This window comes from Lytechinus variegatus, chromosome 8 (assembly GCF_018143015.1).
Source record: "Lytechinus variegatus isolate NC3 chromosome 8, Lvar_3.0, whole genome shotgun sequence".
Lineage (NCBI taxonomy): Eukaryota > Metazoa > Echinodermata > Echinoidea > Temnopleuroida > Toxopneustidae > Lytechinus > Lytechinus variegatus.
Window position 1 is genome coordinate 2,127,318 of NC_054747.1, and position 13,738 is coordinate 2,141,055.

The 13,738-nt window shown below is 36.2% G+C and overlaps 1 protein-coding gene across 1 annotated transcript; it reads right to left on the bottom strand.

Annotated features, from left to right (window-relative positions):
- Nucleotides 1-447: 447 nt before the first annotated feature.
- On the bottom strand, nt 448-5,311 carry LOC121420696 (C-type mannose receptor 2-like). Its single transcript, XM_041615356.1, has 2 exons — nt 4,795-5,311; nt 448-1,184 (listed from the first exon to the last, which is right to left on the bottom strand). The coding sequence occupies exons 1-2, from the start codon at nt 5,107-5,109 to the stop codon at nt 954-956; spliced, it is 546 nt and encodes a 181-aa protein (XP_041471290.1). The 5' UTR covers nt 5,110-5,311; the 3' UTR covers nt 448-953.
- Nucleotides 5,312-13,738: the final 8,427 nt, after the last annotated feature.

A 13,738-nucleotide genomic window follows, 5' to 3' on the forward strand; every position in this document is an offset into this window, starting at 1 on the left:
TTTGGAACCATTTACCATTTTTACGAATCGATAACAGAATCTACTGACACACAAACTTTATTTTCTAGAGTTTAATGAAATCAACCTGTTTGAAACTAAGAGGACGATTGTATTTAACAACATTTAGGAAAATACCTACGGTTGGAGTTCGAATAGTAAAAAGAGGATTTTAAATAAATTTATATGCTATCATTGTATCTCATACACAGCAAGAACTGTGGTGTTTAACCGGTGTACATAGAGGACCACACCACTTACTTTACACCGGTGTTAAATTGGTGTGTGTTAGTTTGACACCTATAGGTGTTATTACAACACCTTTTGTTGTTACATTGACACTCTTTGGTGTTATGTATAATCTCTAGGGTGTAATTTTAACACCTCATGGCGTGGTCCTCTATTAACACCAAAACACCGCAGTTATACGGCAGTGTGTTAAGACTTATAAGCGTGTAAAGCCCCCTATCCTATCTGAAACTGTAACTTATGTGGGTTAAAATGATTGAACTGAATATAGCCATATTTCCGTCTACAGAAAAGTAAATGTCAGAATGAAATCCTTAGAATTGTAATGGGTTTTATACCGAAAGGATGAGAGTAAAATTACTCCTCGAAATTTCTGACTTAATGAGCGAAATATACATGAACACACAACCAGTTTACACAGCTAAGAAGAGCAACTTCTCCCAAATAATGTGATACCCTTTGTACATAGGCCTTGTATAATTATCATCACGCCTGGATAATCAGGAGTATTGTTTGCTGTGATGAAACAAAAATATGCCAAAGTAATTTCTGACTGTGGAGAATAATTGGACTTGTCAGTTTGTGATATTTCCCTACAAGAATTGCAGTCACAGTTTATTGAAAGATATCTTTGCTTTGTCCCATTATCGTACAGAATTCTATTTTATTATTTCGTTTTCATCGATACTATTCAATATCAACTCAATCTAATAGTAGTTCTTCCTCTCGCAGATGAAAGGTTTAGTTACTGTAGTACAAGATGCGGTCTTCCATTTCATCTTTTCTTCGTCAGTAGCGCCCTCATTGGCCACATACGCACAGTTGTCGGATGGCTCTCCTTCTTGCCAGTCTTGGCGATTGTTCCTCACCCTTGAGTAGTCTGTCCACCTCCCAGTTTGTCCGGTGATGTCGCCTCGATTTAGACCAATCCAATAGCCCTATTGAGATGAAATTTACCAGAAAAATCATATACTGCAGATGATAAAATAAACAAGAACAAAAGAGAAATTACAGTAGTTGCAGTAAACACTGATTTCATGAGAAAGTCTGTAAAACGAGGCTTAATTGTCAGTATATCATCGAGGATCTACATCTGGTACAGTTACATAAACTGAACTTTGTGAAATCTTGAAATCTACGCTGAAAAGTGTATATAAGAACATGTCTATAGGAGCAAAGGTACAACAAGGGAAAGATCGGACACTTCTGCTATTTTTTTGAAACGCTCCCAAACGCCAATAAATGCTCATGTGAAAGGACACCCACTAGCGTTGAGTAAGTAAACCTTCGCACATCGCTGCTGTGTATAAAACATATTGGGAAGATGAGAGAGGGTAATAAGGAGAGGGCTCAAGGGTGGTGCATGGGAATAATTCTGCCATTTATTACCCAGAAACCTTTGAAATATATTCATCTTCAATTAAGGAAAAGAAAAATAATCTAAAAAAAATCAAAATGTAAAAATCGTTTAGTCCTTTACCCCTTCAACATTTATGCCATATGTTTTGTACACAATCATCTGGCGATAAGCAAAGTTGAAAAAAATAAAAAGTTGCTACTTACTCAACGCTGTGTGGCGCTCTTCCCGATCGTTTCATTACGCGCTTTATAATTATGTAGGGGAAGGCGGGGTAAGTTGCGACACTTTTGCATTTTGCATGTTAGAATTGATATGACTAGTAATATTGTAGAAATAAGTACCTTGCCTTTAAATTTGATTCTTGGGAAATCTTTTTCACCTATAGATAACTTTCTACCCCCACACTGAAAGTCATCGTGACCTTTGAAAAAAAACGATGTCAAATGGCTCAACTTGCCCCATCTATGGGGTAGGTTGTGCCACCGTCTGGGGTAAGTTGAGCCACAAAAATTATGTACAAAATGTATGCAGGAAGAACCAGGATTTCAATTTTTCATTTAAAGTCTTTTCACTTGCTGGTTCTCTATAAATACTACATCTTCTAAAAGTAAAAGAACTTTCATGTGAATTTGCCCCTTTCTGCCTGCATATCAATGGCTTTTTACATTTTTTAACATTTTTTTTATACATCACCATAAGAATTACTATGGCTCAACTTGCCCCATGTTGATTTGGCTTAAATTACCCCAGTCCAAACTTATTGCGATATTTTCAAATCCACACATTTCTCATGTATTCATCGTGTAAAAGACTATGACAAAAATGAGAATCCATACCTCGACTAACAATATTGTTCATATTTCTATGATATATTTAAAGACGTGTGTGGGTAAAAAACACTTTTACACCTTTTTTTTAACTTTTTTGGCTGAAATTTGTATTTTTCCTTCTAAAAAAGCACTTTTAAGGGAAACAAAATGGTGGGGTTAAGGGTTATGCTATGGGTCATCAATACATGACACCACCATAATGTCTGACTCATTCATTATTTGCCTGGAGGTGGTGGCTCAACTTGTCCCTATGCTCAACCCCCCCCCCCCCCCCTTCCTCTACTGTCCGACCTCCCCATTGTAATAGGAGCCACATGCCTACAGTGAGTTCTCAAACCTATTCCCATAGGGACAGACTGCATGTATAAGAATCTTTCTAAAGCAGCCACCTGCGTATCGTGACCACTTACAAATTGAAAGAAAATTATTGTACATGTATCATGTTTATACGGGTTAAAAAAATAAGCAAATGTAATAACAATTTAATAATGAGGAAATCAAGAATCAAACATCCTAAACGCCTTGACTTGTAAATATGTTATCTCTTATTTTCACATGTACATTTTTTTATACAAGCCTACAATTGCACCCCTCCCCCATTTGTTTAAACGCCATCTGCTTGATCAGCCCGTCTCTGTTGCACATGCTAATGGCTACGGGTTTGGCGGTGGCCACGATAGGATCAAAGATTTAAAAAAAAAAGCTTCAGTTTCGTATTATTATGCAACTGTGTCCAAAAAATGACAGGGAGAATCAAAAGCACTTGACATATGCAAAAAATACCTGCTGCGAGAATTAGGTTCCATACATAGAAAGACAAGTCACGGACCGATAGCACCAGTTAGCATCTCTCTGCTAAGAGCTGCTGACTACCATGGGTGATATCAAAATAAATAACAACAGGAACAACAGCAACAAAAAATGATAATTATAATAACAATAATTATGATGATAATAATAATAATTATTATTACTATTGCTACTATTATTATTTTAATTTCTAATAGATAATATTTGTGATGATTATTCGTATATCTTTATTATTATTACTATTTTTATAAGTATGTGGGAAATGTTTTAATTTCCTCTATTTCCTGAAAAAATACTATACACTTGTTAATAGGCACCATCTTCCCTCAAATGGCGTTTGACCACCCCCCCCCCCCCTGCTCCTCCGTTAGATATGTGTGTATATATATATATATATATATATATATAGTAAAGAAATGGATGAAGAGAACAAAGGTAGGCGTAGCTTAAATCAAGGTTCCCCAGAGCTATCTACTCTTTGGAAAAAATGTCTCTGCCGGGAATCGAACCCGGGCCCCCAGCTTTGAACGCCGGTGCCTTAACCACTAGACCACAGAGACGGGTTAATGGCTAAGGCAACCCTGATTCAATTGACCGTCAGAAAGACAGATTTTCGACACCATATCAATTATAATTTCCTTTGTTGGGTGAAGGTGAGTTTCGAACAATGACAAGCCGCCATGCCTCAGCTGGATCAAAGCTATTGCTTTGATACAGTACACGTATGGGAGAAGAAATACAAATGTGTAAAGCTTTACATGTACAACAGCTTTTTGGCAACTCTTTTTAATTTAAATATTGTAAAGAAATGGATGAAGAGAACAAAGGTAGGCGTAGCTTAAATCAAGGTTCCCCAGAGCTATCTACCCTTTGGAAAAATTGGTGATGCCGAAAAAATGTCTCTGCCGGGAATCGAACCCGGGCCAAAAGCTGTTGTACATGTATAACTTTACACATTTGTATTTCTTCTCCCATATGTGTACTGTATCGAAGCAATAGCTTTGATCCAGCTGAGGCATGGCGGCTTGTCATTGTTCAAAACTCACCTTCACCCGACAAAGGAATTGGTATAGTGTCGAAAATCTGTCTATCTGACGGTCAATCGGATCGGGCTCGCCCTAGCTACTAACCGTCTCTGTGGTCTAGTGGTTAAGGCACCGGCGTTCAAAGCTGGGGGCCCGGGTTCGATTCCCGGCAGAGACATTTTTTCGGCATCACCAATTTTTCCAAAGGGTATAGCTCTGGGGAACCTTGATTTAAGCTACGCCTACCATTGTTCTCTTCATCCATTCCTTTACAATATATATACAGTATATATATTAGAACGCTCGCTGCTTCTCAGCCCTTGAGAGAAGTATTTCCACACCAGACGCAAGTACTCTCCATCAGTCTCTATACGTTATTTGATTAAACAACGAATAGCCTGGAAAAAAACCCGAACCTTGATTTCGTTGGTTTCGTTTTGGCTTTTTTGTCCCTATAGAATTACCATATTGCTTTCCTGACTCCCATCAATCATTGTGGAATGGGTAAAAAAGTTTATCTTACCGATTCTAGATTGGTTCCCGCACTGCTCCAATAGTTGAATATGGCAGATGCTTCTTCGTTATTGTCCAGTGATGTCAGATCACCTTCTTCATTACCCGGACTACTAAGACTCTTACAGAGCTGATTGGCCTCCTCCCAAGTGGAAGGTGTACTGCCATAAGAATAGCAGAATCTGCTTACACCGGGTATGGTAACCCACGGGTTGGTCCCCTCGACACGGATGTCCTCGCATCGTCTGGCGTTGGTAGAGACTGCCATCAGGGATATCAGACCAACCTGGCCTAAGATGAGGGAGTGGAGCAAAAGCTTCATCATGGTGATGTCGGGTTTATTGTCGACTTGCGTTCGGTGAGCAAACTCTCGTTAGATGGCTAGTTAGATGTGATCGGATGACCAGAGTACACGGGCATTTATACATTAGGTTTATCAAAGATAAGTTAAGTTTTCGTGTCAGCTTATTTACTATTTCATAAAGTCACGGTATGGAATAATACTTGTATATAGTGACGTGTTAGTTTTTGATTTGCTGCATGCCGCCAGTTCATAAGCATTGTCATTGGAGCATCAATAAGCATAAGGAGGATTTGCTCGTGCAGAATCGAGGTTCGTTCATAATTCTAAGTGGAATTTGATATATTTTTTAAATGGTAATAACCATATGGCGCCGCATAATTTATATATTATTTGATTAAGGATATTTCCATATCTATGTTCATATTCATTTATCTAGTTTAATACCCATTAAACTTCTCTCCATGAAGAAGTTTTGTAGTAAATTATGCACGAACGATGTATAATGGATTTAAAATCACTGAGCAGAACTTATTACAAATTATTACATATACTGGTACTTTTTCCCCAGTAAATTGTTAATGCATTTCTTCAAAGCCGTTGAGGACGTTGATGTAACTAAATAGTTGATTGACAACTTGGTTAGATCTGCCGTGGGTAATTCAAATTCTCTTAGTTCACATCTCTTTAAAAAAACAGGATACATTCCATTGTGAATTAATGCAATAAAATAAAAACAACAAAAACAGTTGTGCAAATTAGACACAAAGAAACAAAGTAATATTGGATTTGAGGGAGTAACAAAAAGCCAGTTGCCTGCACTATCTATGCTACTCCCTTTTTGCATTCATTGCTGATGACAAAACAAAACAATGTCTTCCAATCATTTGAAAAAGAGATCGCAAAATCAAACCAAATCAGCAAACTGGTAGAACAAAACACCAATGATGATTAAAAGCATTAATTATTTGAGCACCATATTCGAATAACTAAAGACTTGTCCACAGATTTAATCAATTGATTTTTGTTTTCATGTCATGGTCTTTCATTTGTTGCTATTGTTATAATTACCATCTGGTGTCGCGTCATTTTGGAGAAAGACGCCAGGTTACAGATTTTAATAATTCATTATACCAGCTTCATAAATCTAAACGGCAATCATCTGAATCACACTCCTTAATTAAGTGAGAAAACATGTGACCATTGCAACCACCCACAACCAACAATAAATCGCCCAGAATTAATTTTGAGAATTTTCATTAAGATTGGAAAACAGATCCAATACTTTAAGGCGATATATACCTTGTCAAAATTGATGAAAAAACATAATCCAAAACCCAAGTCATTCAATTGATATAATCATATACCTGTGTACCGTGCGAGTAAAAAACTTGACATCCCACAAATCCCCAATTTAAAGAAAAAAATGATATCATGAAACACATAATTACTATCCATTGCCTGAAAGAGTACATTCTCACAAATAATTTGAGATCATATCTACATGGTATGTGTTAATGCTAAGATGATCAGCAGGTATTCTTGGCAGTGATTAAAGTTTGTGTTCTGTCAAGGTAAGACATGACTGCATGACATGACTGGAATGAATCCAGATGTCATTGAAATAATAATCCCACAACGGTTGCATTAAAATCTATTTCATACATTCGGTTCGATAATTTACATCACAATTGTTTAATAAACAATTTTAGCAGCAATTCTCGACTTAGTTTCATTGGAAAGGGATTTGAAAATATGTTTACTAACTAATGCAGGATTATGACATCGTTAGCATCTGGGGTTCGTGTCTTATTTTGGCGCAAATTAAAATTGACACCACTGCAAAGAATGCATACTGATTATCCAAAGGTCGAGGGTTCAGATCCCAACGCAGCACTCGCGTCCTTTGGCAAGACGTTTATCTACATTTGCCACTATCCATCCATGTGTAATAAATGGGTACCCGGTTGAAAGGAATTCCTTGATTGCTCGAGCGTCCGATCGGGGTAGCCGTGATAAAGCCGGGGAATGTTGGGCTATGCAGGGCTTAGAAACATTGGTATTAAGCGCTATATTTTAATGTTGCATGTCATTATTATTGTTGTTATTAGAGGGAGGTAAAATTAGCTTATATTAACATCCAGTGGCGTCATGAGCCGAAAATGCTGACGGGGGCAGATATGGCGTATCGGGCAAAATCTATTTCAAAGTTGCGAGCGAGCAACGATGTATGCATTTTGATTTTCTTGGATAGATTTTGATACAATAGTCAGAAAAGAACATATATAACGTCTCACCATCTAGTCTTTCCCTTTCTTCCCTTTTCTGATTTTTCTTGGTCGTAACATTCTCAAGTTCAAGTTCAAGTTCATTTATTTCTTTCCACAACCAAAATACAATGCATACATGTACGATATCAATAAGGTTAAAAAAAAAAACACAACAGGAATAAAAGCTTATGGACAATGAGCTAAAAAAAGATATCGAAAATATGGGAAAGAGGTGGTCTGTATAGAAGCAACGCTTGTTAAGCACAGATCAGAGTACGTGAAACAGTAGGGGGGGGGGGGGTTACAATAAACGTGAACAAAAGCGTTAGAATCATTTGAGTATGATTTTATATGTGGTTAGCACACCCAATCACCCCCCCCCCCACACACACACTCACATATACTCACCACGTCCGCTGAAATTGTAGTGCGCAGAAACTTGTTGGTATTTATCCGAGGTCTCACTATTAGTCCAGGATAGGCCCCATAGAAACTTGACCTAACCTTGTTTTTTTATATATACAATATTTTTTTATGGTTTCTTGTCAATTCGAGGGTGCTGATCACGAATCTGGATGATGCCACTCGTGTAACCTTGAGCATTTTCCGCAAATTGGCAAAATCCAATATGGCCGCCAAAATATGCAAATTACCCATAAAAATCCTAAAATTGTCCGCACATTGGCTATGAAATGCATGGAAGCGTGTGGCAGGAGTAAAAACACTCTGAAAAAATAATTTTTGACAAAATATTTATTTTCCTGACATTCAAAATGGCCGCCATAGTCCATTGAATACTCTATTATGTACAATATGAATAGGGAAAACTATTTTTTTACAAAAATGAGCACTAAACCGCAAAAAATCACGATATATGAACGAAGTAATATTATGCAAATCATCATTACTAACGAGATATATCATTTATTATGTCATAAATGGGAACATTTCTGCATTTTGATGTCTAAAATGGCCGCCACTGGCCCAAACAGTATTGCGTACAATGGCAATGGGGGCCAAAAAATTCACAAGAGTGATCACTAAAATGCATATTATTGAGATTAAACGAGTGGAATACTGACTAAAAACATAATTGTTAACGAAATATATTATTAATATGCCATGTATGTGATGAATGTTGTATTTAGATATTCAAAATGGCTGCAAAAGGCCCTAAAAGCATTATGCACAATGAGAAAGAGGGGCAAAAAAAGTCACAAGAGTGATCACTAAAATGCATATATATGTGATAAATTAATGGGATACTGTTTAAAACACATATTTTCTAACGAAATATATTATTCAGGTTTAAAGTTTGCGTTAAATACTGTATTTTACTTTCAAAATGGCCGCCAGAGACATGAACAGTATTATGCACAATGCAAAATGGGAAACCAATATTAGCACCATAAATGCAAGTATTAGTGATCTATGAGTAAAATCTTGTCTGAAAGCATGATTTCTATTAAGAGATATCATTTATTCTGCCAGTTAGGTGATAAATACTGTTATTGGAAAATCAAAATGGCCGCTACAGGCCCTTAAGATATATATGCACAATGTGAATGGGAATAAATTATTTCATCAGAATTTGGCTTTGCTTGGCCAAATGGTGATGTATGAGTGAAATATCGTCTGAAAACATGATTTATGACAAAATATATCATCTCTTATGTAATCTATGTGATAAATACTGCATTTCAACATACAAAATGGCTGCCATATGCCCTTTTTGTGAACATTATTTGTCTGCACTCAAATTGTATATTATACGATAAGGGCTTATTTTGGCCATTTTCAATTTAAAAATGCAGTGTTTATCACCTACAACATTATGATATATCTCGTTAGAAACCATGGTGTTAGACAATATTTCACCCTTGCATCAGAATTCACAATTATAGGCAATATTTAGAGTCAAACAAAGCCATATTCTGTCAAAATTATATGTCTAATGTTAAAATGTACATAATACTTTTAGGACCTATGGCAGCCATTTTGGATTTCAAAGTACAGCATTTATAACCTCCACAACCAATATGTGATGTATTTAGTTAGAAATCATGTTTAAGACAATATTTGTACTCGTATATCACAGTCATATGCATTTCATGATTCTCACTCTTGTGAAAATTAGTTTCTCCATTCGCATTGTACATGATAAATATAGGGATTATGGCGGCCATTTTGAATGTCAAAATACAGCATTTATCACATAAATTACATAAGATATCATATATTTTGTTATAAATCATGTTTTCAGACGATATTTCACTCATACATCCCCAATATTGGCCAAGCATAGCCAAATTATGCTGAAATAATTTGTTCCCATTCACATTGTGCATAATATCGTAGGGCCTGTAGCGGCCATTTTGACTTTCCAATAACAGTATCTATCACCTACAGTATCTGGCATAATAAATGATATCTCTTAATAGAAATTTTGCTTTCAGACAATATTTTACTCATAGATCACTATTACCTGCATTTATGGTGCTCACTCCAGTGAATATTGGTTTCCCACTTTGCATTGTGCATAACTCTGTTAATGTCTCTGGCGGCCATTTTGAAAGTAAAAATACAGTATTTAACACAAACTTTTAACCTGAATGATGTATTTCATTAGAAAATACGTTTTTAAACAGTATCCCATGAATTTATCACATATAATATGCATTTTAGTGATCACTCTTGTGATTTCTTTGCCCCACTTTCTCATTGTGGATAATGCTTTTAGGGCCTTTGGCAGCCATTTTGAATATCTAAATACAACATTCATCACATACATGGCATATTAATAATATATTTCGTTAACAATTATGTTTTTAGTCAGTATTCCACTCGTTTAATCTTAATAATATGCATTTTAGTGCTCACTTTTGTGAAAGCTAGTTTTCCCTATTTATATTGTACATAATATAGTATACAATGAACTATGGCGGCCATTTTAAATATGAGGAAAATAATATTTTGTCAAAAATTGTTTTTTCCGGGAGTATCTCACTCCTGCCACACAATTTCATGCATTTCGTAGCTAATGTGCGGACAATTTTAGGATTTTTGTGGGTAATTTGCATATTTTGGCGGCCATATTGGATTTTGCCAATTTGCGGAAAATGCTCAAGGTTACACGAGTGGCATCATTCAGATTCGTAATCAGCACCCTCGAATTGACAAGAAACCATCAAAAAATATTGTATATATAAAAAAACAAGGTTACGCCTCTTCTATCCTGGACTATATTTCCTGATTCATCCAGGCAAGTTATCAATTATTGATACTGGTACTCTTTCTTACAGAACACTTTTCATAAATCAATCATATCAAACCAACTAAAATGACAGAAAGAAAACTCGTAGAGCCGTAATCCATGACTTCAAATTTTTGACCTTTTATTTCAGATAAAAACCGCCAGATAAAAGACTATTATAAGTCAGTATATATCCACTATCCAAACATTATGTCGAACGTCTCGAATCACACTTATTTTTTTTTTTACTACACTACAAATCGGACGCATCGGAAAATGGAGTAACAATAGTACACCAGGATTTGCGACATGACATAAAAGTTGGTAAATCGTGTATCAAATTATGTGTACCCCGATAGTAAGGGTCTCCGTCCTCTTGGTTTATGGGGGGGGGGTGGGAAATAAAATTATATCAGAAAAATTCCTTCTCATTACGGAAACAGAGACCAGCAAATCTCATTGAACGTTTAATTACCATGGTGAAGATAGGTGGAAGAATTCCATAAATTTCATTTTTGGGGTTCGTGATCTCTCCAACTAATATTTTGTACCCTCATTAAAAGTAGAATGTATGGGACATCTAGACTTTAATTTTAGGGACTTATTGATTTTCCGTGTTTCTGAGCCCATGGACCTACACATGCCAAACACAGGAAGAGTTTTGTTGACATAGAAATATTAGATTCCCGAATCAAATGCAGCTTATCACATGCATTCCATGCACGAGCTTTCCTAGATTGATTCGCATATGTATGAAAATATGAAGGCTGAAATTAATTCTGTTCCTATTTTTTATTTTTACTTTTAATTATTTCGTTTTTTTTTTTTGGGGGGGCTATATTAAATAATTCCAATTTTCCAATAAATTCCACTAAAACATACACATAACATGCAATTGCGTGAAAGCTTGAGCAGTAAAAGATTCAAATTATATAATTAAAATATGATATACAATATAAAAAGAACACTAGTTAAACTATTTATTTTGTTTATGCCAATCATCCTTCCGGTTTACGTTTATCTCCCACTTGCTACCGTTATAAAGCAGTGAGTCGGGAGGTCAGTCCCGGCAAGCAATAGCATGTCATTATTATCTCTATCATTTCCATCACTATCAGTATTGCCAAACTTTTGGCCTTGTTACGGGTCCTCATCAGGACCTTTGGGACATAAAAGAATAAACAATAATGGGTTAAAAAATAACGAAAAAAAAGGGATGCAACAAAAACGCAATCTAAACAAGCATGGGATAGACACATAACCAAAAGAACAAAGCTTCTTAAGGGGAATGAAACCTTTGGAACAAATAGGCCTGTGTAAAAACAGAAAAATCAAAGAATAAGAATAAAGAAAGTTTGAGAAAAATCGGACAAATAATGAGAAAGTTATGAGCATTTGAATATTGCAATCACTAATGCCATGGAGATCCTCCCATTGGCAATGCGTCAAGGATGTGTGATGTCACAGATGAACAACTTTCCCTTTGGTGGACTATAAAATACCCTCAAAATGTCTCTTTTTGCTTTTTCTTATGATGATACAAACTATTTATCCATGATGTATTCTTTAAAAATATGTATTACATGCCCTCATGTAGAAAGAACACATGATCTATGGATAGATGTGATAAAAGAGGCAATTCAAGTGAAATATATTCTAAAGTAATAGGGAGAGTTGTTCACAAGTGACATCACACACCTTTGTCGTATTGTCAATTTGCTATCTCCATAGCATTAGTGATCGCAATATTCAAATGCTCTTAACTTTCTCATTATTTGTCAGATTTTTCTCAAACTTTTGTTGATCTGTTTCTTTGATATTTCTGTTTTCACAAAAGCTATCTTGTTCCAATGGTTTCATTCTCCTTTAACATCGAATCAAATGTCATTAATAGGAAACAGTCATCTCTGCTGCAATATGAAAAATAGAGTAAAACATGAAAATAAAAATAAATTTGAAAGTAACCTTGAATAGGCGGGAAGAGGGGAAAGACTAACCACTTAATCCACACACCAACATCCTATCCCTCCTCTTGCCTATGCAAGGTAACTTTCAAATATTACTTTCAATTTCCGTTGTACATGTTCACGTATATCCTGCCGGGTACACATCTGCCTTACCTGTGTTGAGGATACAGCTGAATGAAAACACGCCATAGCTAACAAGGAAAAGCGCCGTGGTGTAGCGGTTCTTACTCTCGCCTTGTAATCAGAGGGTCGTGTGTTCGAATCCCACCATGGCCTAGCGTCCTTTGGCAAGGCGTCAGTCCACAAGTTGCCACTCTCCACCAAGGTGTTTAATGGGTACCCGGTAGGATACGAAAGCCTATGTAGTATGCCTTGCAATTGCGTCTTGGAACTCTTGTTGGAATGCTCCCAAGGGAGTGGAGAAGGGACATACATTGTATGCGGGCATGCAAGGATCCGATGACAGGGGTAATAATATCTGTAAAGCATTTAGAGACGTCGTCCGATGTGTTATGGGCTATATAGATGCGGAATATTATTATTATTATTATTGTTGTTATTTATTATTATTATTATTATTACTACTACTACACCACTTTGCGTAGCTCACCATTGCTATTGTGTTAAAGGGCTTCAGATTCGAATGGATCTTTAAGGTGTCAAAACATATGCATATTTTCCCTTATCCCTATTAAGTTAAAACAATAAAGAGGTTTGTTTTATCGAGTTCCACACTCTTATGAAATTGTCGGTAATAATTCATCTCATTTGCGGTAACGATGAAAAGTAAACACATGTTGCCCAAAATATCTAGATAAAAATGATGCTTCATGATGGTTCATGATTATGGTTCAAAGAAAAATGATTAGTATTCCCATAAGCAATTTACAGACTGCTTCATATCCAACTTTAATAATGATAATAATACCAACATGCTTATATAGCGCATATCATTGCCAAATGCGTCCCTATGCGCTTAATTGGATATTATTACCCTGGCTTTAGCTTCGCAGCCTTTTACAGCGCGATGGCATTTCAAGGAGTAAATTCCTGCCAGGTACCCATTTACCTCCCTGGGTCGAGTGCAGCACAATGTGGATCAATTTCTTGCTGAAGGAAATTACACCATGGCTGGGATTCGAACCCACGACCCTCTGTTTCAA